We start from the raw sequence: 26,192 nt of genomic DNA on the forward strand, positions 1-26,192 counted from the left end.
TTTGTCAGACGAAATTATGCAATAAAGCGGAGTATGCTTATATCCGAAATGCCAGAATACGGAGTCAAATCGCCGATAGTGCAGATCAGTAAAGGAAATACTGAAGAAAGACATCTAAAGAAAGATGAACGTCCTTAATCCACTTGCATTGACTTACTACATATTGAATGCTTACATGTACTTATTCTAATAAAAGTTATTTGTCTAGTGTCATTCATTTTATTTCATTGTGTATTCTTCCAATAAAGTTGATCAACACATCTAGTTTTAGTTTATTTATGTACCGACTTTTCCTTTACCTGAGATACGAAAATAAAATTGTTCTAAAAATAGATTTGTTTCTATGACCCGGATGTACAAATTATATTGTTACGCTTTGATTAAAACAGACTGTTGAACAATGCTACACAGTTAATAATCATTTTATACAATAAATGTGTAATGAACTGCCTTTTATATGCAGTATTTACCGATTGCACAGTGATGTAACACTGTTACTTTGCCCTCGTTAGTTTCGTATATATGCAAAGTAACAGGTAATGGGGCCCTGCATGGGTTATTTGCTGGACACGAGTGTTGAAAGTCAGAAAATATAATAATTAGAAGTTAATATTCTTTTTAAAAAATAATAAAAATGAAGAATGATGTATGAAATTCTTCAACCATATATAAATGCCCTGTAATATTTAACATAAATGTAGATCACCCCTAGCCGAATTACGAGATTGCACATTTGATAATGATCGATAATTAGCCGGCTTTATATTTTTTAAAATACACCCAAAATGTTGTCTATGAATAATGTTTGAAATCCAATCAATAATTAACATCTTTCTAGATAGAACATCATAGAATTGTTGTGTTTTTACAACAATCAGCTGATTGACATTTTTATGACCTCGAGGCTTAAAATAGAATATGGGAAACTTTACCTGTGTACACATCGAGGCCTTTTTTATAATCATATAAACATGAAAGAAACTGTTTTAAAACTTTATTAAAATAACACAGAAGTAAATGTGAAATAATATCAAAAATTATGATGCATTCAAGAACAGATAGATACTTACCAAATTGCCGTTTCCGGTAAAAAATCTCGTCAGTTTTAACTAAGCATATCTAGCTGGCGATTTTTTTCTATGCAATTAACCGAAATGGCACTTGTGGGGCTATGCATATAACCGTACAATTTAACATTAGATGAATGGGAAATGGTTTTGTGCAGGAGAAAAGTATTCAATTAACCGAATTATGCTATTAAGCGGTATGCAATTAAGTGGAATCGACTGTATTCCCTTTCAAAAAATGTTCGTTGTTAGAATAAAGTACAAAGAACTTCTGAAGGATTTGCCTTCAACTGCAATTATATTGTATGCTAGCGAAACAAAACTATACATAGCCGCTGCATGTTTATGCACCTGTCCTGATTGATTCAGGGCAAGGGTCCGGAAACGGTCATATATGCCAGACATGACCGATTCGGAAACTCAAAAGTCCTAAATCATTTATTGGGATTTAGGTCAAATTTTATTTTTCAACAGAAATAATTTCAGTCATTTCGTTGAGATTGAGTTTCAAATCGCCATTTTAAACATATTTTTGTTTTGTTATCGATTTTATGCTATTAAACTGCCACTCCAGTAAAGTGTTATAATCCTGAGGGCCCTCCTCATAACTATATTAATGCCTCGGGGAGCTATTGGCTAATGATCGCTAATCTCTTTACCTGTGTTTTTAGTTTACACCTGGCTATTAATCACAAGCTCCGAACTAATATTATAAAGAAATTAAAATTCTATACCAACTGTCTTCATTTTTTAATTACTTTTCAGCTAAGACAATTGTCAATAATGATTTAAAATTAAATTAAAACTTGATTTAATTTACGTAGAAAAAAGATTTTTTTCACTACTAACACACGTGCTTTGTTTACTATGATACGCATGCCTGAAATTCTCTTCCGCAGATTTGACACTAAATCGTAAATTTAAAATGATTTCTTGCTAAATAAAGCAAGTGCAACTATTTTCATTAATATTCTTACACTATTAAAGGTAAAATATTAAAAAAACGATGTTTTCCTGTGAATTTGATAAACAAAACTAATCCCGGAAATAAGTATTGTCGCATTACATCCGGTTTGAATTTCGACTTCAGAATCGAAAGAAAAGTAAGCGATGACTGAGAAAATTACGATTTTGAGTCATTAAAATCATTTTATTCTTAAACTGTTGCCATCCCTTAATTGCTTTTGATCGATTTTAGGAAAATGGTAGGATAAATCATGAAGTAAACGCGATGCAGCAGTGAAACAAGTTCGTTGATGCTACGAGTATGAGCATACTCATGCAGTAATGAGATTTTGACAATCTGTTTTTGAAAAGGGGCACCAACTTTTATGTTATATGAAAATGACCGAAATTAGGTGAACAAAATTCCGGATCCTTGATTCAGGGGCCTGTCGTTCAGCAGTTATCGTTTGTAGATGTGGTTCATTGGTATTTTCCCATTTGGATATATAAATTAGATAGTTTGTTTTCCTGTTCTAATTGTGTACACTAATAATTTTGGGGTCCCTTAAAGCTTGCTGTTTGGTCTGGATCAAAGCCCTGTGTAAAAGGCTGTACTTTGACCTGTGTTTGTTATTATCAGGTTGGGAACAACCCTCCCTCAGACAAGTGGTTAATTTTACTGTTGTAGAAAAGAAAATAGAAATACCAAGGATTTGTATAGTGCTACTATACAAAGCCTTTGAAAGTTAAGATTTTTTACTCAAAAAGAGGCGAAATACATCATACTTTGAACAACTTTTCTAAAAGAGGGGTCCACTTTTTTTGAATGATATTTAATAAACTGTTTATTAAAAGTTAATGTGTTAACATGGTTTAAGTCCAGGAATATTACAAAATTCTTGGACATCATGACATGTTTTGACCATTTAATACAAGATAGATACATAGTTCTTTGGGAACATATGAGCCCTTTTGTACTAAAAGATGTTTTTTACAAAGAAATATATTATGACTTATATTGACCCCTCATAAAAGGGATATTTACATTATAACATTAAGGGGTTGTTCCCAACCTGATTATGACTGAATGTAGATGGAGAATTGTCTCATTGTCATTCACACATACATAGACCAGATTTAATTATACAATTATTTCTTGGTGAACATGGTGAACAGGGAAAAAATACTTCATATATTAAAGAAATGTCAAAGTACAAGTGATACATTGTGTTTTAATATTGTCAAAACCTACTATTTTATGTTTACAAAAAAAATTATAATGGCTCGCCTTCACTTTTCCAGCTTTGCCTCAAAAATTTTCAATTTAAATATTTTTTTATTAAAAATTTTCAAATCGCTCCCTTGTCCCAATTTTTTGAGTCCAAAAATCTGTAAAACAAGAAATTAAATTGGTGTGGACTAAGCTGATATTTTTAATCAAATTACAGTTGAACCTAGGAAGTATTTTTCTGCATAATAATAAAGTTTGCATGATATTGTGTGAACCATGAATTCTTAACATGTTGTCATATTTTTAATATTTAATTACAAAAATCTCAATTGAAGATTAGATGAGTTTTCCCTGGAAGTTTTTATAATTTTGATAACTTTCTTAAACTATCCTGAATTTCTACCAAACTTGGACAGAAGCATGTTTTATGATCATAAGATAGCATCCATAAGCAAATTTGTAATTTTGTATTTTTTCCATATTTTTCTTATAAATGGACTTAGTTTTTCTGCTTGTAAATATAACATTCACTCTTTGGTTAAAGTTTTTTGAATTTTAATAACTTAAACCAGCCTGGATTTGTACCAAACTTGGACAGAAGCTTGTTTATGATCAAAAGCTAGTATCTAGATGGAAATTTTGTGACAATTTTGTACCTGTTTATCCGTATTTTGCTTATAAATGGACTTAGGTTTTCTTCCAGAAAACATTACATACAGTTTGGAGTTAAAGTTTTTGAAACATTTATAAGATTCATGAACTCAATTTTTTATGTAAAAAAATTATAACAATAAACCTCTTGTACATGAAACACCCGTCTCTTATTTCATGTTGGAAATCAGATATACAAATAATGACTGTGCAAATGAATTTTAATTGAAACTTTCTATTCATTTTGATATTGATTTTTTTTCATATTTGTTTTGTTACTTTATTTAAGACTTTGTTCTCATATAAGCTGTAACGAATAATCATATATATTTTTATATATAAAAAAATGACTAGTGTTAAAAAATTCAATCTGAAAACCACTGGTCTAATCTATTTAAAAAACAAGAATCAAGAGACACCTATGAACCACATTTACAAATGATCACCACTGAACAACAGGCTCCTGACTTGAGACATATGACTTAGTTTGTCTTAACCTAATGTTAAGAAATTTATACACAATACTTGACCTTGGTTTGTGTCACATTTACATTTCTTGAGTTATGTCCCTTTGTAGTATTATATGCAGGCAGCGGCATTATCTATGTCCAAAAAGATACATTGTTCATTTTTAGTCCATTAATATTTCCTTACCTGTCCCTTTGATAATGATTTACATGTTGATAATAAATTTTATACATTTTTTATACATTTTATTTAAAAAAATGTTTAATAAAAAAAAAAGTGAATGTACTTTCTGATCTGAAATTTTGTGATACATTTCAGGATACTGTGAGTATGATGGTAAACGTTATAACGTAGGAGTGACCTGGGAGGTTGGCTGTCAGTATAACTGTATATGTGATGACGGCATAACAGGTCATTACAAATGTGTAGAAAAGTACGTACTCTGACATTTACAATATTCATATATGTGTTTTGTTCTTTAGATTAGGATACACTGTTTAAATTTTGATTTTAATTTTACATCAAGTTGTTAAATGTTGACATTTATTTTGGTCACCAGTACATTTAAAAAAAAAAAAAATTAATAAAATTGAGAATGGAAATGGGGAATGTGCCAAAGAGACAACAACCCGACCATAGAAAAAAACAACAGCAGAAGGTCACCAACAGGTCTTCAATGTAGCGAAAAATTCCCGCACCCAGAGGCGTCCTTCAGCTGGCCCCTAAACAAATATATACTAGTTCAGTGATAATGAACGCCATACTATTTGAAATTTGGAATCAAGCTTCATATGAAAGTTGCTTTACTGCGGGTTGTCTTTTTAACATCTATCACTTATCAACTTCCTGTTTGGTGAAGATGTATAACAGGGGTGCCATTGCGAGAAATTACTCACATCCAAACTTGCTTTTTTTCTGTCTAGATGTAATAGATCGACAAATCAATCATAAAAAGATTAGTTTGAGCAAATAATTTCTGTTCAAAGTTATAATTAAATCATGAAACATATTTAAAACACCATTATATATATTAAAAATTGCCTAAGTGCTATGGGACATGCTCTTCATCAGCATGTCAAACATTTATCTATAACACTTTATAATTTAGTGAGATGACGTTGCTGTTAATGACAAATTACTCTATTTTTTAGGTGTGTCCACTACACAAATTTGCCACCAAAATGCTACCTTCTTCAAGATCCATCAAATCCTTGTTGTAAAAAACCTGAGTGTCCAGTTGATCCACAATATGAAATAATCACAGGAGTAAGGACAACACCATCATCCAAACAGGGTAAGAATTGTTGGATAAAGATTACTGTGAATTCAGAAATTATTGCAATGCTTTTATCATTGTGAAAAATGCAACAGGGTTATAATCGCAATGCTTTTGTAATTTGAATTTGCATTTTGAAATTTTTAATTTGAATTAGACCAGATTTTTCTCAATATCGCAAAAATAAAAATTCACATTTTATGCTAAAATGACAAAATCGAAATAGAAAATGCACACAATAATTTCTGAATTTACAGTACATTGATGCAATCAAAACCCTTATGTGGCTAGTTTGATAGTTAACTTTTCTCCAAACTTCATATCTAATTTTGAGTTGATCAAAACACAGTACGTTAAGGACAACACCATCATCTAAACAAGGTAAGAATTCTGGGATTAAGATAACATTGATGCAATTAAATCCCTTATGAGGCTGGCTTGATAATTTAAATCTTTTTTCAAGACTATATCTCTAATTTTGATTTAAACAAAACACAATGCATTGATCACAACAATGATTTCTATGCATAAATATTTCAAGAAATTTATCATTGAAATATTTAATTAAATGTCCAAGTTATCAAAATAATATGTTTTTGTCTAACTGTAGACAAGCATTGTATGATGAATCTAATTATCAATGATGTCATATCTAAAATAGGAGTTAACTATCATTTAGAAATAAGGAGATGTGGTATGAATGCCAATGAAACAATACCAAAGTTCAAGTAAAGTTGATGTAAGCAATGATAGGTAACCTCATGGCCTTCAACAGTGAGAAAAAAACATAAGTTGTTCATAATTGTAGTTGAACCAAATACAATCATTGATACATTGCATTGAGCTTAAAACAGTGGAATCTTTGATTTTAAGTTCCCACTGTAAAATGAATAAAATTTTAGCCTTCTTTTGGAGGCCAGTTTTATTAATATGGAGGAAGTAAGATCGCCTTGAGAGCCTTACTGTCTGATTGCTGTAGATGAATTACTTAGACCACACAGCCATCAAGGCCCTTGGCTGATATTGAAGTCTCAGTCTGATAATTGATAAGGTCTCTATGGAGAAAAAAACGTCTTATAATCTTTAAAATTGAAAATGTGATTTAGACCCACACGTTGTTATTATTTTTGCACTATATTATTTATGCCTCAGATGTTCATTGTATGTAACTTATTTCTCTTGTATTCTTAAAATCTCTACTTTTGAATGAAAATGTATAAGAATTGTATCTGTTGCATAAATGTATGTTAAAAAGCATGAAACTTTAGTCATGTGTAAAATCTATAAGAATAAGGTTATATACCTCATAATAACATTAATTTTTCTGTAGGAGTATGTACTTACAACGGACAATACTACCAACAAGGACAAACTTGGTATGATGGCTGTAGTTACCGATGTACCTGTGAAGATGCTGAGAATGGTATATACAGATGTCTTAGTCGGTAAGCATCCAAACAACTTAAGCATTTTCACATTTGATATAAAATGATTTTTTTTGGAGGCTTGAATGCTGTACTTCTCAGGGATCATTACAGAGTTATTTAAATGGTGGAGCTTTAATATAAGATAAATACAATGTATGAAAAAACATTAATAGACCTTTTACAATATTTGTGTCTCCAAAGTGTATGTAACTTAATTTCATGACCAAAAAAATCAAACTTAAAACATTTTACTGATAAGGAATTATTTTCCAAACTTATAACAAATAATCTAAAAGACAATGGTTTATATTATTGTCGAGCCTTCGACTTAAGTCGAAAAAGCGAGACTAAGCGATCCTACATTCCGTCGGCGGCGGCAGCCACAAATATTCACTCTGTGGTTAAAGTTTTTGAAATTTTAATAAGCTTGTTTATGATCATAAGATAGTATCCAGAAGTAAATTTTGTAAAAATAAAATTCCATTTTTTCCAAATTTTACTTATAAATGGACTTAGTTTTTCTGCCCGGAAACATAACATTCACTCTGTGGTTAAAGTTTTTAAAATTTTAATATCTTTCTTAAACTATCCTGGGTTTGTATCAAACTTAGACAGAAGCTTGTTTATGATCAAAAGCTAGTATCCATAAGTAAATTTTGTAAAAATGAAATTCCATTTTTTCTGAATTTTACTTATAAATGGACTTGTCACTTAGATTTTCTGCTAGGAAACAACACTTTCACTCTGTGGTTAAAGTTTTTAAAATTTTAATAACTTTCTTATACTATTTTGGATTTGTACCAAACTTAGACAGAAGCTTGTTTATGATCAAAAGCTAGTATCCAGAGGAATATTTTTATTGATTTTTTTCCTCATTTTTGTTGAGGCTGTGATTAACAGCAAAAGTAGGCGAGAGAGACACTGGGTTCCGCAGAACCCTTACAAATTTTAAAGATAAAGAATGGTGCTGGGAATTTAAGGGATGTATGTGTCCTATTCTATAGATGTACTTCCACTTGTGTGCAAAAGCGTCTGCCATTTCTCAAAATCCCACAAGTTCTTTTAATTTTTTTGATCACACACAATTAAAAAACTTGATTCATTAAGATAAAAAGTGATAATTGCATGAATGTACATAAATGCACACTTTGATTTGAGCAATTTCTGTAATTTATAAGTTACATGTACATTGAAATTGATTTTTAGTAAAATGAAATATAGCTATAGGTAGAGAAATTGTTCTTTTATTTTTGTAATCCTTGAAAATGAACTGTTTTAATATTTTTGTTTGCAATCAGCTTAAATGAAAGCTGTTTCCATATTTCTATACATTCAATAGGCATCTATATATATATCATATTATTATTCAATAGATGTCCAGAGTATCCATTTAGTTCTGATTCTAAGTGTAAATTGATCGCTGATCCTCGTGACCCAACATGTTGTCAAATGAGAGTCTGTGTCAATGAGACTTCAGGAAACCAGTCACCAAATCCTACTCCTGCTATAGTACCACCTGCAAAATATCAGGGAATAGAGACTGGTACTAATGGTAAGTAAGCCTGTTTTCTTATTCTCTACTTAAGAACCTTTATAGACTATGGTTGATTTCATTGGTTGAAGACCAAAATGAAAATGTGACTTCATTGGTTGAATTTTCATTGTTTAGAACATTTTTAGCCAATCACATTGTTTTAATGTTCAATTTTTACATATTACCCAGAATGCAATAGATTCTGAAAAGCTGAATTGTTTAACTGTTATATTGTGCTCTGCTCTAAAATAGAATTATAATTATATCACTGAAATAAATGTACCTGAAAAGTGTGTTGGGGATTGAAGGGTCCTAGAAATTTAATGTTATCTAGTTCATTCTATATAAATAATGGTATGTAAAGTATGTAAAATTCAGTTATGAAGAACTTTCTGGCACATTGATAAATTTAGACATGAAATCATGCATTTATTACTGTGAATTGTTTATTGCAACGACTTGTGTGAGAATCATTTTCTGCAATTGAAAAAAGGACATATTGGGTGTTAATATCATGTTTCACTTGACAATACAATCTTAATATGTTTGTAGGTAGAAGCAATGTATGTATATACAAAGGTCAGGCATACAAACAAGGAGCTATCTGGGAAGATGGTTGTGATTATACATGTACATGTGAAGATGAATTAAAGGGAGTTTACTCTTGTACAGACAGGTAATAACTTTATAGAAATAAAGTATAAAATATTATTAACCTTTTCAGTTCTAATATACAAACCAGATCAAACTCATACTACAAAAGAGAATTGTTTCAAAATTTGATTATCAGAAGAAAAAAAACAACAATATCTTAAAATAATTGTAGCCACATACAAATTGTTTCTTTTCTTAAAAAATCTTTGTCAAATAAAAACACAATCTGTATAACATTTTTGATTGTGGTTTATTAAAAGAAAAGAAATTCTCTGTATTTGTCGGATAGAAGGAATATGTATTTTTAAAATGTATTAATAGCAGGAAGACACCATTTGAATATTTTATCAATATTAACTTATAGGTAAAACAAATTGCTCATACAGGAAGTAGGTAAATTTAAGCTATATCACTCGAAGCAAGTGACTCCATCTGGAGCAAGCGACTCCACCTGAAGCAAGTGGTTTCACAGAGTAATGATTTCAACTTTTTATAAGGATGTGGACAAAAGTTGTATTGAAGACACCAGGGGCAAATAAATTCATTTTTATAAATCAATAATTTCTGCTGTAAATATGTGAATATTTCTATATCAGCAAAGTAATTAGAAAACTAATAAGTAATGAAATATTATGAATCCACAGTGCATTTAAATCTATTGTGTTATGGGTTTTCAATGGCTTCATTACAGCTTTCAATTTTGTGAGGGAAACACTAACTTTTCCCACTAATTAACCTTTATTTGTGGTTAGGTGCCCAGTTTACATCAATCTTCAACCTGGTTGTGAGATGGTGAGAGACTTCAGTAATCCATGTTGTAAGAAGCCACAGTGTACAGTGACTGGACCACCACCTACTCGTATCTACTATAATATAACTAATCTTCCACCAACACTCGCACCTCAATTACGTAAGTTGATATTAAAATTATTTTTTTCAAACCTAAAGCACAAATTGAAAGTTGACAATGATTTTTTATTGATCACAAAGCTGTTCTCTGTACTCACCTTCGATATCTAAAAGTTGTAGATAAGACATTTTATCGCTAATTTACGAATTTTTCTTTGATCCTGCTGACTGATAGATTCCTTTCTCAGCAGAGTTAAGTGATATGAAAATTATCGCTAGAAACTAAAGGGGCAATGAAATTAACATGAAATTGACAACGTCTTCATAGGTAAAATAGCGATAAACAGATTATCATTGGTCATCTCAACTCTATAGCTTTTCTCACTTTCTCTGTACCGGCTCAAGAGAGAAAATCAATCTTGTTGAGATGATCAAGGATAATCTGTAAATATACAAGAAAGATAAAGTCTTCTCTTCTTTTACTTTTTTTTACTTTTTCTCTTTCTAGACAATCAATATAAAAATCACGAAAATATTCCATTTGCACAAATTTAATGTATATGTAGGTTATTGAGAAACAGGAACTTGAAAAAATGCAAACAATGCATGTCTCTTATTGGCATGTCATCACAAAATGTGGAGTTTAATTTCTGAAAAAAAACAACATTTTTACATTATTTTCTGAAACATTCCACATTGAATAACTTTTTGCATGTAGGAGATTTTTTGGGAGTTTTCATCGAATGTGTTTGACTCTTGCAAGTTTTTGTTATCAATTAAATTCAGATGAAGTTTTTTTTTTTAATATTTCAATACTCTTATGTTATCTAATTTCTTCTTACCCCTCACATCAACTGCAGTTAAAAATAGGCTTTTGTGACGTGATGAAGTTTGGAAGATGAACAAATATTTGTTTATTGATGCAAAATTTTTTTTTTATAAATAGATAAATATTTTTTTTTCTTACAGAGTTTTGTGTATACAAGGGAGTACGCTACTTACAAGGCCAGGAATGGGATGATGGATGTAGTTTCAAATGCCGATGTGACGACTCAAGCAGAGGAATATACACATGTAATCAAAGGTGTGTTAGAGAATTGATTAAACATAATCAAAAAACCTGTAAATAAGCCTTTAAATTAATCGTAAGAAGTGCCTGAGTGTCTTTTATTGTTTGTTATGTAGATACTGTAATGTCATCTAGCTAGAAAACTTTAAATCATGAAGAAATCAATAATAAATATATATAAAGGCCCAACTTAATGCTAAAGATTCTAAGAAATGGTATATTTAAATGTATTATTAAATCTGAATTGTCAGTTGTTAGAATTGAATTATTTTGATTCACTTTTCATTTGATATTGATGGATGAAGAAAAAGCTTAAAGGAATTCATGGCTACTTTTATCCCCTGAGATATTATGGTATACACATGATTGTTTTGCTAGGTGTGCTGCAATTGAACCAAATATTCAACCTGGATGTACCTTGAAAACAGATCCTAGAGATGCTTGTTGTCTGGCCCAGGTCTGTACAGAAGTTACCCCAACACCAGGCCCAGGATCAACCAATGGACCAACACAGGTACCAACACTGAAACCCAATCTGTTCACTGGACAGGTCTATATACCAACACCATCACGTATACCTGGACAACCAATACCAACTCCTGCTAAACTAGGTAATGTTTTTAGTATGAAGTAGAGTTTAATACTAGCTTTTTTACTGCCATCTATTTGTCATGAATAGTTTATTATCTAATATCCTTTGAAATGACTAGTATGGTTTAGAATTTCAGTTTTTGTTGATAATTCTAATTTCTTCATTGAATGTTCTAGTATCTACAAACATTTCACAAAAGCAGGGGCCTCTTAGGCTAAGTGGTTGAAGTAGTTTATTCATAGTGATCCGTTACCATTACACATTGAAGTTGTGATAATGAACTCCACACTTTGTAGGTGTATTTGACTCCTATCTTAATTGACATAAATGAATGTCAGGCTGAAGGTTGGTGGCCTCCATGATATAGCTAAGTGTGCTAAGAGTGGTCTTCAACACCAACAGTCAATCAATCACACTAAAATCAATGTTTTCCTGAGGCCAAATAAAAATATATGTGTGGTTCTAGTTACCCTACCTTCCCTACTTTTTTGTCTTTAAAATAGCCTACCCTAAAGATTTTATTGTCATTTTTCATCAAGCACTGTTAAAGTCAGAATGTTGCTCCCATAGAATCAATGGTAAAAAAAAACATAAAATTAAAAAAAATCCCTACCTATCTACCCTAACTTATTTTCGATGTAACTGGAACCACAAATACTATTTTATTTGGCCTGAGCTCTTAGTTAACAGACTGATTTGCAAAAGAAAAATCAAGAATGTACATATTTAGTGATAATTTATAATTGACGAAAAGATAGATGGCAAGAACTGTGAAGTAGAATATTATATAGGTAACTTTGTAACTGGCTTTGTAGTTAAACACTGCAAATTTACACTTTCCACCTGTTCAGATTCTTGAATTAATTTGGTGTAAGTGTAAATACAGAAATTATTCCGTGCATTTATTAATGCCTTTTTTTTAAAGAAATTACTTAAATCAAGAGGAAAAGCTGTGTACAGATATATGCATCAGGTATCTGAATGTGATTTCTTATTAATGCAATACTCACCCAGTCGCATTATTCTTATGATTAAAAACCTCACAATAATTTCTGAGTTTACAGAAATTGATATAAAGCAAAGACAAAATCTAATTTATATATTAATGGCATAATTATATTAAATATTTTGTAGGTGTCTGTATATACAAAGGTCGTCAGTATTCTCAAGGTCAAAAATTTGATGATGGATGTGACTTTGAATGTGTTTGTTTCAATGCAATGGAAGGAAAATATAGATGTTCTCCAAAGTAAGATTTTAGCATTAATCATACAGAAACTAAGGAAGTATTGTTTTGATGATTTTTCAATTATATCCTGTTTTGATTTTAATGGTTTGTTTTAACATGTTTAATGCACCATTACATGTGAGTGTCTAGTGTGATTTCCTATTGAACAGTATTAGAGATATTCTAATAGGAAGTCCAGTGTAACTGAAGAACATTTTACAAAAATATTCACTTGCAATTTCAATTTTCAACAGGTAGGAGTTCTATAAAGTTTTGACTCCATTTACTGAAAAAACTAAGATAAAAATGTTATGTTGAATCTAATGCTTGAATTATTAATTAGAAATCAATATTATTATATAAATCTTTATATAATTTTTTTTAATTCTGTAAAAGTCGATTAAATGTTACTCCCTTTAATATGATTGTATAATCATGTAATGGTTTCATTTGTATTTTATGAATTTGGTTTGCTTTTTAGATGCCCAGTCTATACAGATGTCCCAACAACCTGCAGACTGGTCAAAAATCCAAGGAAACCATGTTGTCAGATACCTGAATGTTATAGTATAGCAACTCAAACTCCAACTCCTGGTGTTGTCACAATAAGTCCTAAACCATACACTGGCCCAGTAACACCAACCCCAACACCATATGTCGGTCCAATAACACCAAGTCCAAAACCATCCATTCCACTAACACCAAGTGGGACACCAACACCACAACCAATACCAACACAGCCAACAAGTGAGTAGCTTTCCAGCTCATTCTTTCTGTTATCAATAGGAATTATTTAGCAAAAAGACATGGCACAGTTTAGAGATAAATGTGTGTTTTGGTGGGATTTGAATACACTATTATTTTATTTCATCATGCACAAAATTTATTTTAAATTATTTTGTATTTGTCTATAAGGCATCTTAAAAAAAAACCACTATCATTTGTTCTATTTTTATCTTCTGTAATGTTATACAAAATAAAGACCAATACATTTTATATCAGACTGTTAAAAAATGAATTTCTAATGGACAATTCCTTCTCACGTTGCTGTAAATATTTATATATATTTGTAGATGTGTGTGTTTACAAAGGTGTTCCCTATACACAAGGTCAGAAATGGTTTGATGGATGTGATTTCTCATGTGTATGTGAAGACGGATCAACTGGAGTATATAGATGTAACAATAGGTATGAACCATATAATAATGAAAAATCATAGTTGATTTTCTCTGTTTTGTTAATTTTTTCTCTAAAGGCAATGCATGAAAAACACTTAACTTTTTTTTTTAAGATTTAGGGAATATTTTCACGTTTTTTTTTTTAAGATTTAGGTAATATTTTCATGCTTTCAAGAACATTGTCAATATGGCAAAATTATACAATGTGGATCTAATAAACTCAGATTGATGTTAAAAATATTTGATAATTACATTCATTTTTATAATGAAAATTAAAGAGATTCAGTTGAAAAGTGTTAATATGCAAAGTGTATGGTTAAGTTTTTTTTGTAAATTCATTAAAGCATCATTTTTATATGGTATGTGTATTACTCTTTGAAATAGGAAACAGTGTTAGACTTTCCCTCCTCCTTTTTATGAACTAGTCTTATAAAGTTGTAAAATTGTATACAATATTTATTCTAGATGTCCCCAATATATGCAGTCTGACTCGAGCTGTTCTATGCAGCCTGATCCAAAGGACCCACTATGTTGTAAAGTACCAGTATGTACCCCAAGACCAGATCAGACCACACCCCAATACCAGACAATTCCAACCAGGGTAATTGATGGTGGTCTTGGAACTGTGACCCCATCACCCAGACCTAATCCAACACCAGATGTAAAGATCACACCTGTACCAGTATTTACTCCTTACCAAATACCTACGCTACAAACTCCATCAACAGAGAGGATGACAGACCCAACACCTTCCCAGAAACCAATATATCAACGTAAGTATTATATCAATGCATGAAGAATCCTACTTATACCATGCATAAACATAGCCAATGGTACCAAACCATACTCTGGGGGTTCTTATGGGGTTCCAGAATAGAGAAAAATGTGCCAAGAAAAAGAAAAGAGAATAATGAGGTGCTTAAATATAAAGAATAGAGATTATTGGGGTAAAGGAAGATTTGAAAAAAAGGCTGAAAAATTACAGAATACAGAAATGAAAACATCTAAACTCTCATAATCTAAAAACATCCAAACTCTCGTAATCTAAAAACATCCAAACTCTCTTAATCTAAAAAGATTTTTTTGAAAATCACGCCATAATAACCTACATTTATGCTTGGAGAATTGATATTTTTCAAAAACATTTTTATATTAATTAAGTTTGTGTATTGTTGATTTTTAGGCAATACCTGTGTATACAAGGGTAAATCCTACAATCCAGGACAGAAATGGCAAGATGGCTGTCAGTATGATTGTGTCTGCCTAGATGATCAAGGAAACTACAGATGTACAGAAAAGTAATTTCATTATATTTGAAACATTTAGGGATTTGCAGCTTTCCATGTGGTGATAACACCTGTCAATTATTCAAAAAATATTACCATGGTGACAGTATATACACATTACTATTGAAGAATTTCTTATCTATTTTAGTTTTGTAAAATTTCATGCAAGATGTATTTGAATAGACCAGATGTTTACACAGGTGTTAATTGAGCTTCCTCTACAATGCTTTACTTTCCTTTTAATAGAAGTGCTGAAGATTTGACTGACGTTTTAATGGGTCATGATAATTATTGTCTCATAAACTGCTGAGAATAGCCTACTTAAAAAGCTCAAAAGCATCCTCCAAGCATGCTCGGAGCTTCCTCGTAAGAATAAATCTATGATCCCTTAGATGTCTTTTTTAATGAACATGTGTAGTTGTGTTGCTGACTAATTAATTCTTATACTCAACATCTCTTTTTCTTATTCAAATTAAAAATTCTGTGAATAAATGTAGGTGTAGAGTATATGTCAATGAGAAAGCAACCAAACAACAAAAATAATCAAAAGACATGTAGACGGCAGCATACATCTTCAACAATAAACAAGTGACAACAATATGTCATTATGAAATCATTTTCTGTTTAATTTGAAAATTTACATTGAAGTAAAAAAAAAAATTACTATTATGTTGTAAAGACTTTCAGGCAAATTGCCTTTTAAGAATCTAAAGCATTCTGGGTAACTTTTTTTTCAAACATGCATACCAAAAGGTTGTGATTGGTTAATATCCTGAAATTACCAAATGATATTCAACCAATGACATGATGTTATTTACAATTTGGGATACACACTATAAATTTACCCATAGTTCTATTGATTCTGAAATGGCAAATTCTAACATTAATCACTCCAATGACTTCCTTTTATTCTGTGATAATAAAGAATTTAAATTTGATTTTATTATTGGCACTTAACAGGATTATTTGTATATACAAAATTAAGATTAATTAACAAAATTTGTCTAATTAGTGTTCTTTTTTTCAAGGCAGTAAGTTACATGCAATATTTTAAATGTATTACTTTTTTCACCATAATTTTGTTTACATATTGGAAAAGCTGTTCCCATTGATATGAAAATAGTTTTTAATTTTGTTTTGTTACAGATGTCCAGCCTACACTAATTTGTCACCTGGATGTCGTCTGGTTATGGATGTTTCAAATCCCTGTTGTCAGAAACCATATTGTCCACCTACACCAACTCCAAATCCATTTACCTTAACTCCACCAAAACCACAGACTGTTCTACCAGCAAGTAAGTACAAACCACTGGTCATAAATTTAAAATATTGATATTGATCCATTGTGTTACCAACTGCTGCTTAAATTAAGGACAGCCCATCAATTGTCATTTGTAATCTTTCAATATATAGGCCATATTTTCATGTTTTCCCCTAAATTGAGTGTTGGAAACCTTGCAAAATATAAGGCACACTTTTGGTAATATCATTGATTGATGAAATACTGTAAAACTTGATAAACAACCAATATTTGATGATGGAAGTTAAGATTGGTTGATTGCTTTATAGTGATTTATGCCACTTTCAATACTGTTGACTATTTTGTGGCAGTCAGTTGTTATTTGGTTTAGGAAGTCAGAATTCCAGGAGAGAACCAGAACCTTTGGCAGTCAGTTGTTATTTGGTTTAGGAAGTCAGAATTCCAGGAGAGAACCAGAACCTGTGGCAGCCAGTTGTTATTTGGTTTAGGAAGTCAGAATTCCAGGAGAGAACCAGAACCTTTGGCAGCCATTTGTTATTTGGTTTAGGAAGTCAGAATTCCAGGAGAGAACCAGGACCTTTGACAGCCAGTTGTTATTTGGTTTAGGAAGTCAGAATTCCAGGAGAGAACCAGAACCTGTGGCAGCCAGTTGTTATTTGGTTTAGGAAGTCAGAATTCCAGGAGAGAACCAGAACCTGTGGCAGCCAGTTGTTATTTGGTTTAGGAAGTCAGAATTCCAGGAGAGAACCAGAACCTGTGGCAGACAGTTGTTATTTGGTTTAGGAAGTCAGAATTCCAGGAGAGAACCAGAACCTTTGGCAGCCAGTTGTTATTTGGTTTAGGAAGTCAGAATTCCAGGAGAGAACCAGGACCTTTGACAGCCAGTTGTTATTTGGTTTAGGAAGTCAGAATTCCAGGAGAGAACCAGAACCTGTGGCAGCCAGTTGTTATTTGGTTTAGGAAGTCAGAATTCCAGGAGAGAACCAGAACCTTTGGCAGTCAGTTGTTATTTGGTTTAGGAAGTCAGAATTCCAGGAGAGAACCAGAACCTGTGGCAGCCAGTTGTTATTTGGTTTAGGAAGTCAGAATTCCAGGAGAGAACCAGAACCTGTGGCAGCCAGTTGTTATTTGGTTTAGGAAGTCAGAATTCCAGGAGAGAACCAGAACCTGTGGCAGACAGTTGTTATTTGGTTTAGGAAGTCAGAATTCCAGGAGAGAACCAGAACCTTTGGCAGGAAAGCTGGCAATTATAGTCAAGATTTGAGTCAAGCATACCTGCCAGGTTCTAGCTCACCACCTCATTGTTGACAGGCTAGTCGTATAATTAATAAGACCACTCCGGCACCGAGACCCTAATAATGACAGTAAGGCATTTTGTTTTTTTGTTTGTAGGAAAAAAATATCCTTAGATATATATATATTTCATTGCAGCATACTGTCTATACAATGGAGTACAGTTTAAGCAAGGTCAGACATGGAATGATGGCTGTGATCTTCGTTGTATTTGTGAAAACTCCAAAACAGGCTTCTACAGATGTGACGACAGGTAAGAATTAACCATTTTCAAATTGGTAATATCAGGTAAAAAGTCATATTTACATAAAAATGCTATCTATGGATTCATTATTATTTGTGGGATACCAATTTTCATGTATTTCCTTGGTACAGGTCAACCAGGAATTTAAATGTTCAACAACATAAATATTATCTGTGTGCTTAAATGTTGACTTTTGTTAAACTACGAAATCAAGTATTCATAAAAATATCATTTTTCCAAAGTCCATGAAAACTGGTTTACTCAAAAAAACAAATGAATCCACAGTATCAGTTTTATATTTCAATGACAAATTTCATCAATAATGTCATGTTTAACTTTCTGTTTGAAGACACAGATGAAAAAGTGAAAAAGTCAAATTTTGCTAACAAAGCAGAAGTTATGTTTTCTGATACTTTGCTTTGAAAAGAGGGGGATGGGGGAGGTTAACAATTGTGCATTCTTGTTCATATTGAATATGTACATCAAACTAATTATACACTATAATTTTAGATGTCCACAATGGCCCCAGTTACCACAAGGATGCAGTCTAACAACAGATCCCAATGATGTTTGTTGTAAGAAACCAATTTGTACACCAGAGGTCATGACACCACCACCAACATATGTTCCAACTGTAGCTCCAACATTGTTTCCAAACCAACCAACACAATCACCACAACCGACACAACCACCAACACCATATACCTTTACATTACCAACTCCAGTCAGAACAGGATACTCAGGTAGGATACAGTAAGATATGGAAACAATAAATATTATCCCACTTCATTAATACTTCAATAATCCAATCTAACAGACAAAACTTGGAAATGTAAAAAAAAAAGGACAGTATCAAATTAAATGGACATATCCCTGACATTTTTCAGATCATTGAAAAAAATAATGTGCTCATAATGCTTGCTACTTTCATTGAGAGTTTAATAAAATTCCAATTCTCTAGATTTGATTTGTGTACAGCTGATAATCATCAAATTCTAATGAAACATTTTTTTCACATGTTTATCAATCTATTATTTTTTGAATTTGTTAAAATCATGAATTTGCCATTCTGTGGAATAAGTTGGAAGATTATAATTTCAGGTTTTATGTCTTAAACTTACCATTGTTTATATTTTGCTAGATAATTGTATGTACAAGGGAGTAGCTCATACACAGGGACAGAAATGGGACGATGGATGTTCACTGGAGTGTGAATGTCTCGATCAAAAGACAGGAAGATATCGCTGTCAGAGCAAGTATGTATTTATAGATTATTGTGTAAACATATATCTTTTATTCATTTTTGGGTAAAGATTGCATGAAATGCAATCAAAACTATGTTACTGACTTGAGATCTAAATCTTCCAAGGTTGATCGCTACCTTTTTGATACACAAAATATAGTGCATTGATCATAACATTCTATACATCCTATACATGTCAACATTTCTAGAAATTTATCAATGTAATATATGCTCAGATATCCAAGTCACAAAACAAAGTTACACCTGACCAAAAAAATGCATAACTTTTGCAAGGTGCAGGAATTTAACATCTGTTCTAAAAATATAAATGATGTCATTAGTAGAGACTTATTTAAAATTTTGATTATCTCCCATTGTCCAGAATTTTAGTTAATTAACTACAAACAATGCTTTATTTACAATGCAATATTGAATTTTACTTCCCAATTATAAATTAACGGAATCTTTACCTTTCAGTGCTAACAAGCACTTTGATTATAACTGTGTGTTTCCTCCTTTTTGTATGTTGACAATTTCATATGCTAGATGTATTATGAAAGAGAACTTCAATACTGTTGTGTTCATTGTTTGAGATTGTACATGTTTTTCCTCATTGAAGTATTTAAATTTTAATTATGATAATTATTTTAAATAATTTTATGACAATAAGGAATAAATAACTGATTAAATTAAACCAATGCATCAGATGGGTAGAGGATATTTGAGGGTTAATTTTAAATATAATAATCCTGTGGATTCATTAATATTCGTTGGATACCTATGTTCATTGATTTCATTGGAACTGGTTAACCATGAATTTAAATTATCAACAAGCTGTAAATTTTCTATAAGCTTTGTATACAGAGATTGGAAAACCATGACATCAAATATCAACAAAAATGCAATCTTTCGTCAATGCACAAAAAAATCGATACCCACAAAAATAAATACATGCACAGTATTAGACAACTTATCATTGACAAAGTACTTCATTTAGTCTAAGTTCATGATTCTCATGTATGTACTATAGATTATCACAAGAAATTTACCCTTTTATTCCTGTATGTACCTAGGAATAAGTGAAAATAAATTTTCTAAAAAATTGTACATTGTATTAGTATCCATTAGTTATCACTCCTGAAATGAACTGCATGATATACTTTGTATGTGTCATTTTGAATCTTAGTTTACTTGCATGATGGACTTTGTCTATTTGTCTGTCTGTCCGTCTGTTCGTTCCAATGAATATTTTTCACAGCATTAATCTCAGGAACAACATTATGAGGATTTCTGAAATTTGGTTCAGGGTTTATATAAATCAGCAATACTGTGTGATGTGTTTTCAGATTCATCACTCAACAACTCCTTGTTTACTGAATCCTCACATTATTTGACACATGACATCCAAGTTGAAATTTTTTCTTCACATTTTTCTCAGCAACTGCATTACAAGGGTTTCTGAAATTTGGTTTCAGTGTTTATAAAAGTCAGCTATGCTGTGTGATGCGTTTTCAGATTCATCACTTAATAAATTCCTGTTTACTGACCAATGTTTGGGCGATGCTATCATCAGTAAATGGTAGCTCACACTTTCACTTGTTTTCAATATGTAGATATGGCAATTAACCTGCAAAATATCATTCCTATGTTTTACTTTTTCTACCCTATATTAGTACAATTAGTCGAAATATCCCAGTAGGTTAATATATTGTATGGATTTCTTTTATTGCTTTCAGATGTCAAGACTACTCTAACTTTCCCAGACCATCTTACTGTAATTTGGTCGCTGATCCACGTAATCCTTGTTGTAAAGTAGTACAGTGTAATCCAACAGCTCAGCCAAGCATGTCACCCAGACCAGGAACAACAATGCCAACAGTATCTCCTGGGGTCAACCCATCACAATCACCAACACCAAACCCACCACTCTTTTCACCTACCCCATCCCCACAGCAAAGTAAGTATTATATTTACATATTTGTCTGAAAAGGTTACATGCCCTTGTTTATTTGCAAGAGTTTTCTTTCTTCTGAGAAGGTAGCTTAATAAAAAAAAAAAAAAACACCAAACCTACTGTTTTCTTCACAATACTCATCTCCATATTTAAGTTTTCAAGAGAAAGAGTTATTTGCCCTTGTTTATTCCAAAGAGTTGTCTCCCCTATGAGCAGATAGTCTCTATGGAAACAACCCATTCTTTTCACATACTCTGTCTCTCCAACAAAGTGACTATATGTACATGTATTCCCAAAAGAGTTACTTTTCAATGTTTATTCAAAAAATTTATTCTTGTGAGTTTCTAGCTCCAAAAAGAAAATATTGTACTTTTATATAGACTGAATATTTTTCTATACAGTCAGTGTGAAATAATAAGATAATTGAAAATGACTCAGAAAGATTGCTTTTGTAAAGTTAATAAAATGCTTCTTTATTAAGAAAACAAAAAAAACCCCCAAAGACTGTCAAATTAAATAATCAATGAAAGAAAATGTTTTGGTCTTAATAATCATGATAATGCAATATTTGAATACAAAGATTTGAAAGGAAATATATCTCAAAATTCTTAAAAAAAAATAATGCATTAGTTTTGAATTTGCAGATATATGTGTATACAAGGGTGTGCCATACACACAAGGACAACAATGGTACGATGGCTGTGACAAAGTGTGTATTTGTGAGAATGGTATGACAGGTTATATACGATGTCGTCAGAGATGTACAACTTATGATACTATTGCTGCAGGATGTACAATGGTACCAGATCCTAAAGATCCAGTCTGTTGTCAGGTATGACATACTACAGAAGCTTAGCTCACATTTAAAGGAATAGAAGGGATATGATGTATTAAAATTAAAATTCATGTGGGACATATAATCCCTACATGCACTTGAAAAAGGATGAAATATTGGAACAGTTCTCTTATTGTTGTTCTATATTATGATCACATGGAAGTCTATTAAGTATTTGTGATGTGGGACATCTTACATTTTAAAACAACTCTGCGTAGAATCAAAATAGAATTGTTTTGTTACAATTCATTGTTTATCTGAAATGTGTAAAAAGTTTGCTTTTAAAAATTATTTTTATGCCCCACCTATGATAGTAGACGGGAATTATGTTTTCTGGTCTGTGGGTCCTTCGTTCGTCCCTCAGTTTGTTCGTCTGTTCGTCCGTCCGTTCGTCCCGCTTCAGGTAAAAGTTTTTGGTCAAGGTAGTTTTTGATGAAGTTGACGTCCAATCCACTTGAAACTTAGTACACATGTTCCCTATGATATGATCTTTCTAATTTCAATGCCAAATTAGAGTTTTAACCCCAATTTCACGGTCCACTAAACATAGAAATGATAATGCGAGTGAGGCATCCGTGTACTTGGGACACATTCTTGTTTTATCAGATTTAGCATAAATTATAAATGTTATTCTACTAAATGGGCAGCTACTTCAATTCTTTTGTGGTAGGGTTAAACAGCTGAGGTTTCCAATCCTGCCCTTGTCATATATTTTTTATAACAAATATGTATACCCTGTCAAAAGATATACATATAGCTATCTTGATTGATTTATTTCGTGGAAAGGAAAATAGATTTGACAAATATCTGATGCATTTATGATTGAGGTTTTAAAATGGCATTTGTGACATTTGATTGGGTCATATACTTTGGATTTAATTGACAACAACCTGTGTTATATTTTTTATTAATTTCTCGACCTTATCATATACTAGGAAACTGGAAATAGTGAACTTTTCAAGTGGCTCATCCTTACCACACACCATTAGACTAGAGGCAAAAGATACCAAAGGGACATCCAAAGTCGAAAACAAACTGATAACACCAACAGTATATAAAACACATGTGCCCCCCCCCCCCCCCCCCTAGAGGTGATATCATATCTTCACCTTTGGAAAATTAATATAAATCAAATGAGTCATCCACTTTAAAGAAACAGTGTATTTGATGGATTTTTGTATATCATTTTATTTAATTTTTACTTTTTTTTTGCTTTAGATTCCTTCATGCATACCTCAGGTCCAAACAGTTGGACCCTCTGGATCACCAATATATTTCACTGGACCAACAGGTAAAGTGACAGGCTTTGGTACTGTTACTCCACAACCAACAACAAGGAGACCAACACCAGGAACTGGACCAACTGTGTCACCACCATTAAATCCTATTCCTACTACTAAACCAAAGCCAAGTAAGTAGAAAATTCATTGATTGGTTGTTGATGTTTTGAAAAGTCCCAGCAGCCTCCAAAAGAATGTTCCATAGCAATAAATATGAAAAGGTGATGAATAAAATTTTGTTATGTCTGCGTCAAAAGTCCTGAAAAGAAAGATAGTTATTCTACATTCCATCTGTCGTCTGCGTAGTCAACATTACTGTTCAGTCTTTGGTTAGAACTTTCAAACTAAATGATTTTGCCAAACCTGGCAATTTTATAAAACTCTTATAGAAACTCTTATAGAAACTGTGTTACTTTTTTGCAGTTTACATAAAGATGCAGTCAAAGATTTAAGTTTTTTCAGCTATCAATAAGTTTGTCAAATCCTTCTGTAATTTTAAGAAAATTTTATAAAATATTTTTTATGATAAAAATAGTAATATTTATTATGTATTTTACTGATACAATGACTTAACGTTTTTTTTGTTTGCAGTTCAACTTCAGTTTCACTTACAAACAAGCAAATATATAATTTATGAATGAAGTACAGAATCCCATATATATTTCAGATCTATATTGTGTATACAATGGTGTTCAGTACAAGACAGGACAACAATGGCAAGATGGCTGTAAATATAACTGTGTATGTGAAAATGGAACGACTGGTTTTTACTCTTGCAAAGAAAGGTATGTAAACAGAGTGAAAATTAATTAGGAAATAAGCATTGGAATCATATCTTCAAAGACCTTCATGCTTAACCTGTAAACTGTCTTTTTCAACTAGTGGTGTCAATATGAATATTATATAAGAACTTCTTTTAATGAAAGGACCATTTAAGAAATTAAAATTTAATCCAAGTAGTCACTTATAAACAGCATCTGACATAAAAATATGGAGATGTGGTATGATTGCAAATGAGACAACTATCTACCAGAGTTATATATTAGGCATTAGTATGAAATTATTGGCCATCATAGCCAATTATAAATTTTATAATTATAATGATTTACCCGGCTACCCGCTATGTTACACCATTAATGATAAAAAAATGATTGTCAACTGTGTTATTAAAGCTTCTACTGGTCACACTTAACTGATTTCCAGTAGAGCAATTTTGGACATCTGTCTCTTATCATATTGAAGTTTTGACCCTAATTTTAATAAACATGGATATGTGATAGTGTAGATGGGCATTGTGTTCTGTGAACAGCATTTTCTCGTTTGGATATGAAAGAAGAGTACAATGCTCTGTGAAGCATTGAATTAAGCCTTTATAGCAATCCTAAAATCTCAGCCATATTCTATACATATAAAGGTGATTTTAAGAGTGAGTTTTTGTGTTTTTACTGGAAATGTACACACTTATTGAGCTTTTTGTCACCAATGCCTATTTTTTCGTATTTGAAATTGGTCATAATTTTTGTTTCAGATGTCCATCTTTCCCAGCTGCTTTACCACCAACCTGTTCCCTGACACAAGATCCTAGTGATTTCTGTTGTAAAACTGTTGTGTGTGGCCAGAAGACGTCACCATCTGTACCCTTCGTCCCACCAACCTTAGTACCAACATACAATCCATTAGAACCAAAGACAACACCTCAACCATATACAACAAAATATCCTGGACAAAAAATAACCTTTACACCTGCACCAACACCACCAGGTAAATACTAAATGTTAATCTGTAAGTCTCTTGGCAAATATTTTCAATTTCAAAAAAGCCTTGATTGCTGCATGAGTGGTGTAAGTAGTAACTACTGTAATCACTAGCCAGTCAACACTGAGGTTATGAGTTTGAACCCTGCTGGTGATAGTGCACTTGACTCCAATCTTAATTGACTAGTTTTCCTATCGAAAGTCAGTGGTTTTCTCCAGGAACTCCAGCTTCCTACACTTATTAAAACTGGCTGCCACAAAATAGCCCCAAAACAGTGCTTAAAAGTGGCGTTAAAACACAGCAAATCAAAATCAAATCAATTTCAAAGATTTTACAAAATTTTTGCATAACCATGTCCAAACTATTTTTTCAATTCCTCTGTGTTGACACGTTGCAGTCATACACTGTGGATTCATTTATTTTTTTGTGGATATCAAATTTCATTGATTGAGGAAAATTTGGACTTCAGTGAACTTTTAAAGTTGTGACTATCCTTCATTCACCAATTTACAAAAAATGGTATCCCATGAATATTAATGAATTCACCGTAATGCTCTGGTGATCATTGTGATTAAGATAGAGTTATCATCCTTTTTAACTCTCACATGAAAATATTGGAGACATTTTTCATGTATCTATAACAAACTTTACTGACAATTTAATTTTCAGCTTTCTGTGTCTACTACGGTGTTCCATACAAACAGGGACAGACCTGGGACCAAGGATGTGAGAAGAGATGTCGATGTGATGATGCTACTAACAATTATTACACATGTTTTGACAGGTACTTGATATATTAGAAAAGCTTTTTTTGTTTTAAGAAATATTACATCTTTTAAGGGATACAGTATTTTTTTTTTAAAGTCAACAAA

General features: G+C 31.8%; 1 protein-coding gene across 1 annotated transcript in view; it reads left to right on the forward strand.

The window, feature by feature from the left end:
• The window catches only part of LOC139523564 (uncharacterized), a 97,569-nt gene that overhangs the window by 23,899 nt on the left and 47,478 nt on the right, over nt 1-26,192 (forward strand). Inside the window, exons 19-41 of the mRNA XM_071317682.1 lie at nt 4,681-4,795; nt 5,514-5,656; nt 6,969-7,083; nt 8,439-8,617; nt 9,152-9,275; nt 10,006-10,163; nt 11,072-11,186; nt 11,550-11,782; nt 12,898-13,012; nt 13,473-13,738; nt 14,065-14,179; nt 14,635-14,942; nt 15,353-15,467; nt 16,602-16,750; nt 18,148-18,262; nt 18,764-18,996; nt 19,395-19,509; nt 21,233-21,453; nt 22,095-22,282; nt 23,504-23,696; nt 24,233-24,350; nt 25,094-25,326; nt 25,990-26,104. Coding sequence (XP_071173783.1) covers nt 4,681-4,795; nt 5,514-5,656; nt 6,969-7,083; nt 8,439-8,617; nt 9,152-9,275; nt 10,006-10,163; nt 11,072-11,186; nt 11,550-11,782; nt 12,898-13,012; nt 13,473-13,738; nt 14,065-14,179; nt 14,635-14,942; nt 15,353-15,467; nt 16,602-16,750; nt 18,148-18,262; nt 18,764-18,996; nt 19,395-19,509; nt 21,233-21,453; nt 22,095-22,282; nt 23,504-23,696; nt 24,233-24,350; nt 25,094-25,326; nt 25,990-26,104 — 3,781 coding nt within the window. The remainder of the gene's footprint in view (nt 1-4,680; nt 4,796-5,513; nt 5,657-6,968; nt 7,084-8,438; nt 8,618-9,151; nt 9,276-10,005; nt 10,164-11,071; nt 11,187-11,549; nt 11,783-12,897; nt 13,013-13,472; nt 13,739-14,064; nt 14,180-14,634; nt 14,943-15,352; nt 15,468-16,601; nt 16,751-18,147; nt 18,263-18,763; nt 18,997-19,394; nt 19,510-21,232; nt 21,454-22,094; nt 22,283-23,503; nt 23,697-24,232; nt 24,351-25,093; nt 25,327-25,989; nt 26,105-26,192) is intronic.

This window comes from Mytilus edulis, chromosome 5 (genome assembly GCF_963676685.1).
Source record: "Mytilus edulis chromosome 5, xbMytEdul2.2, whole genome shotgun sequence".
Taxonomy (NCBI): domain Eukaryota; kingdom Metazoa; phylum Mollusca; class Bivalvia; order Mytilida; family Mytilidae; genus Mytilus; species Mytilus edulis.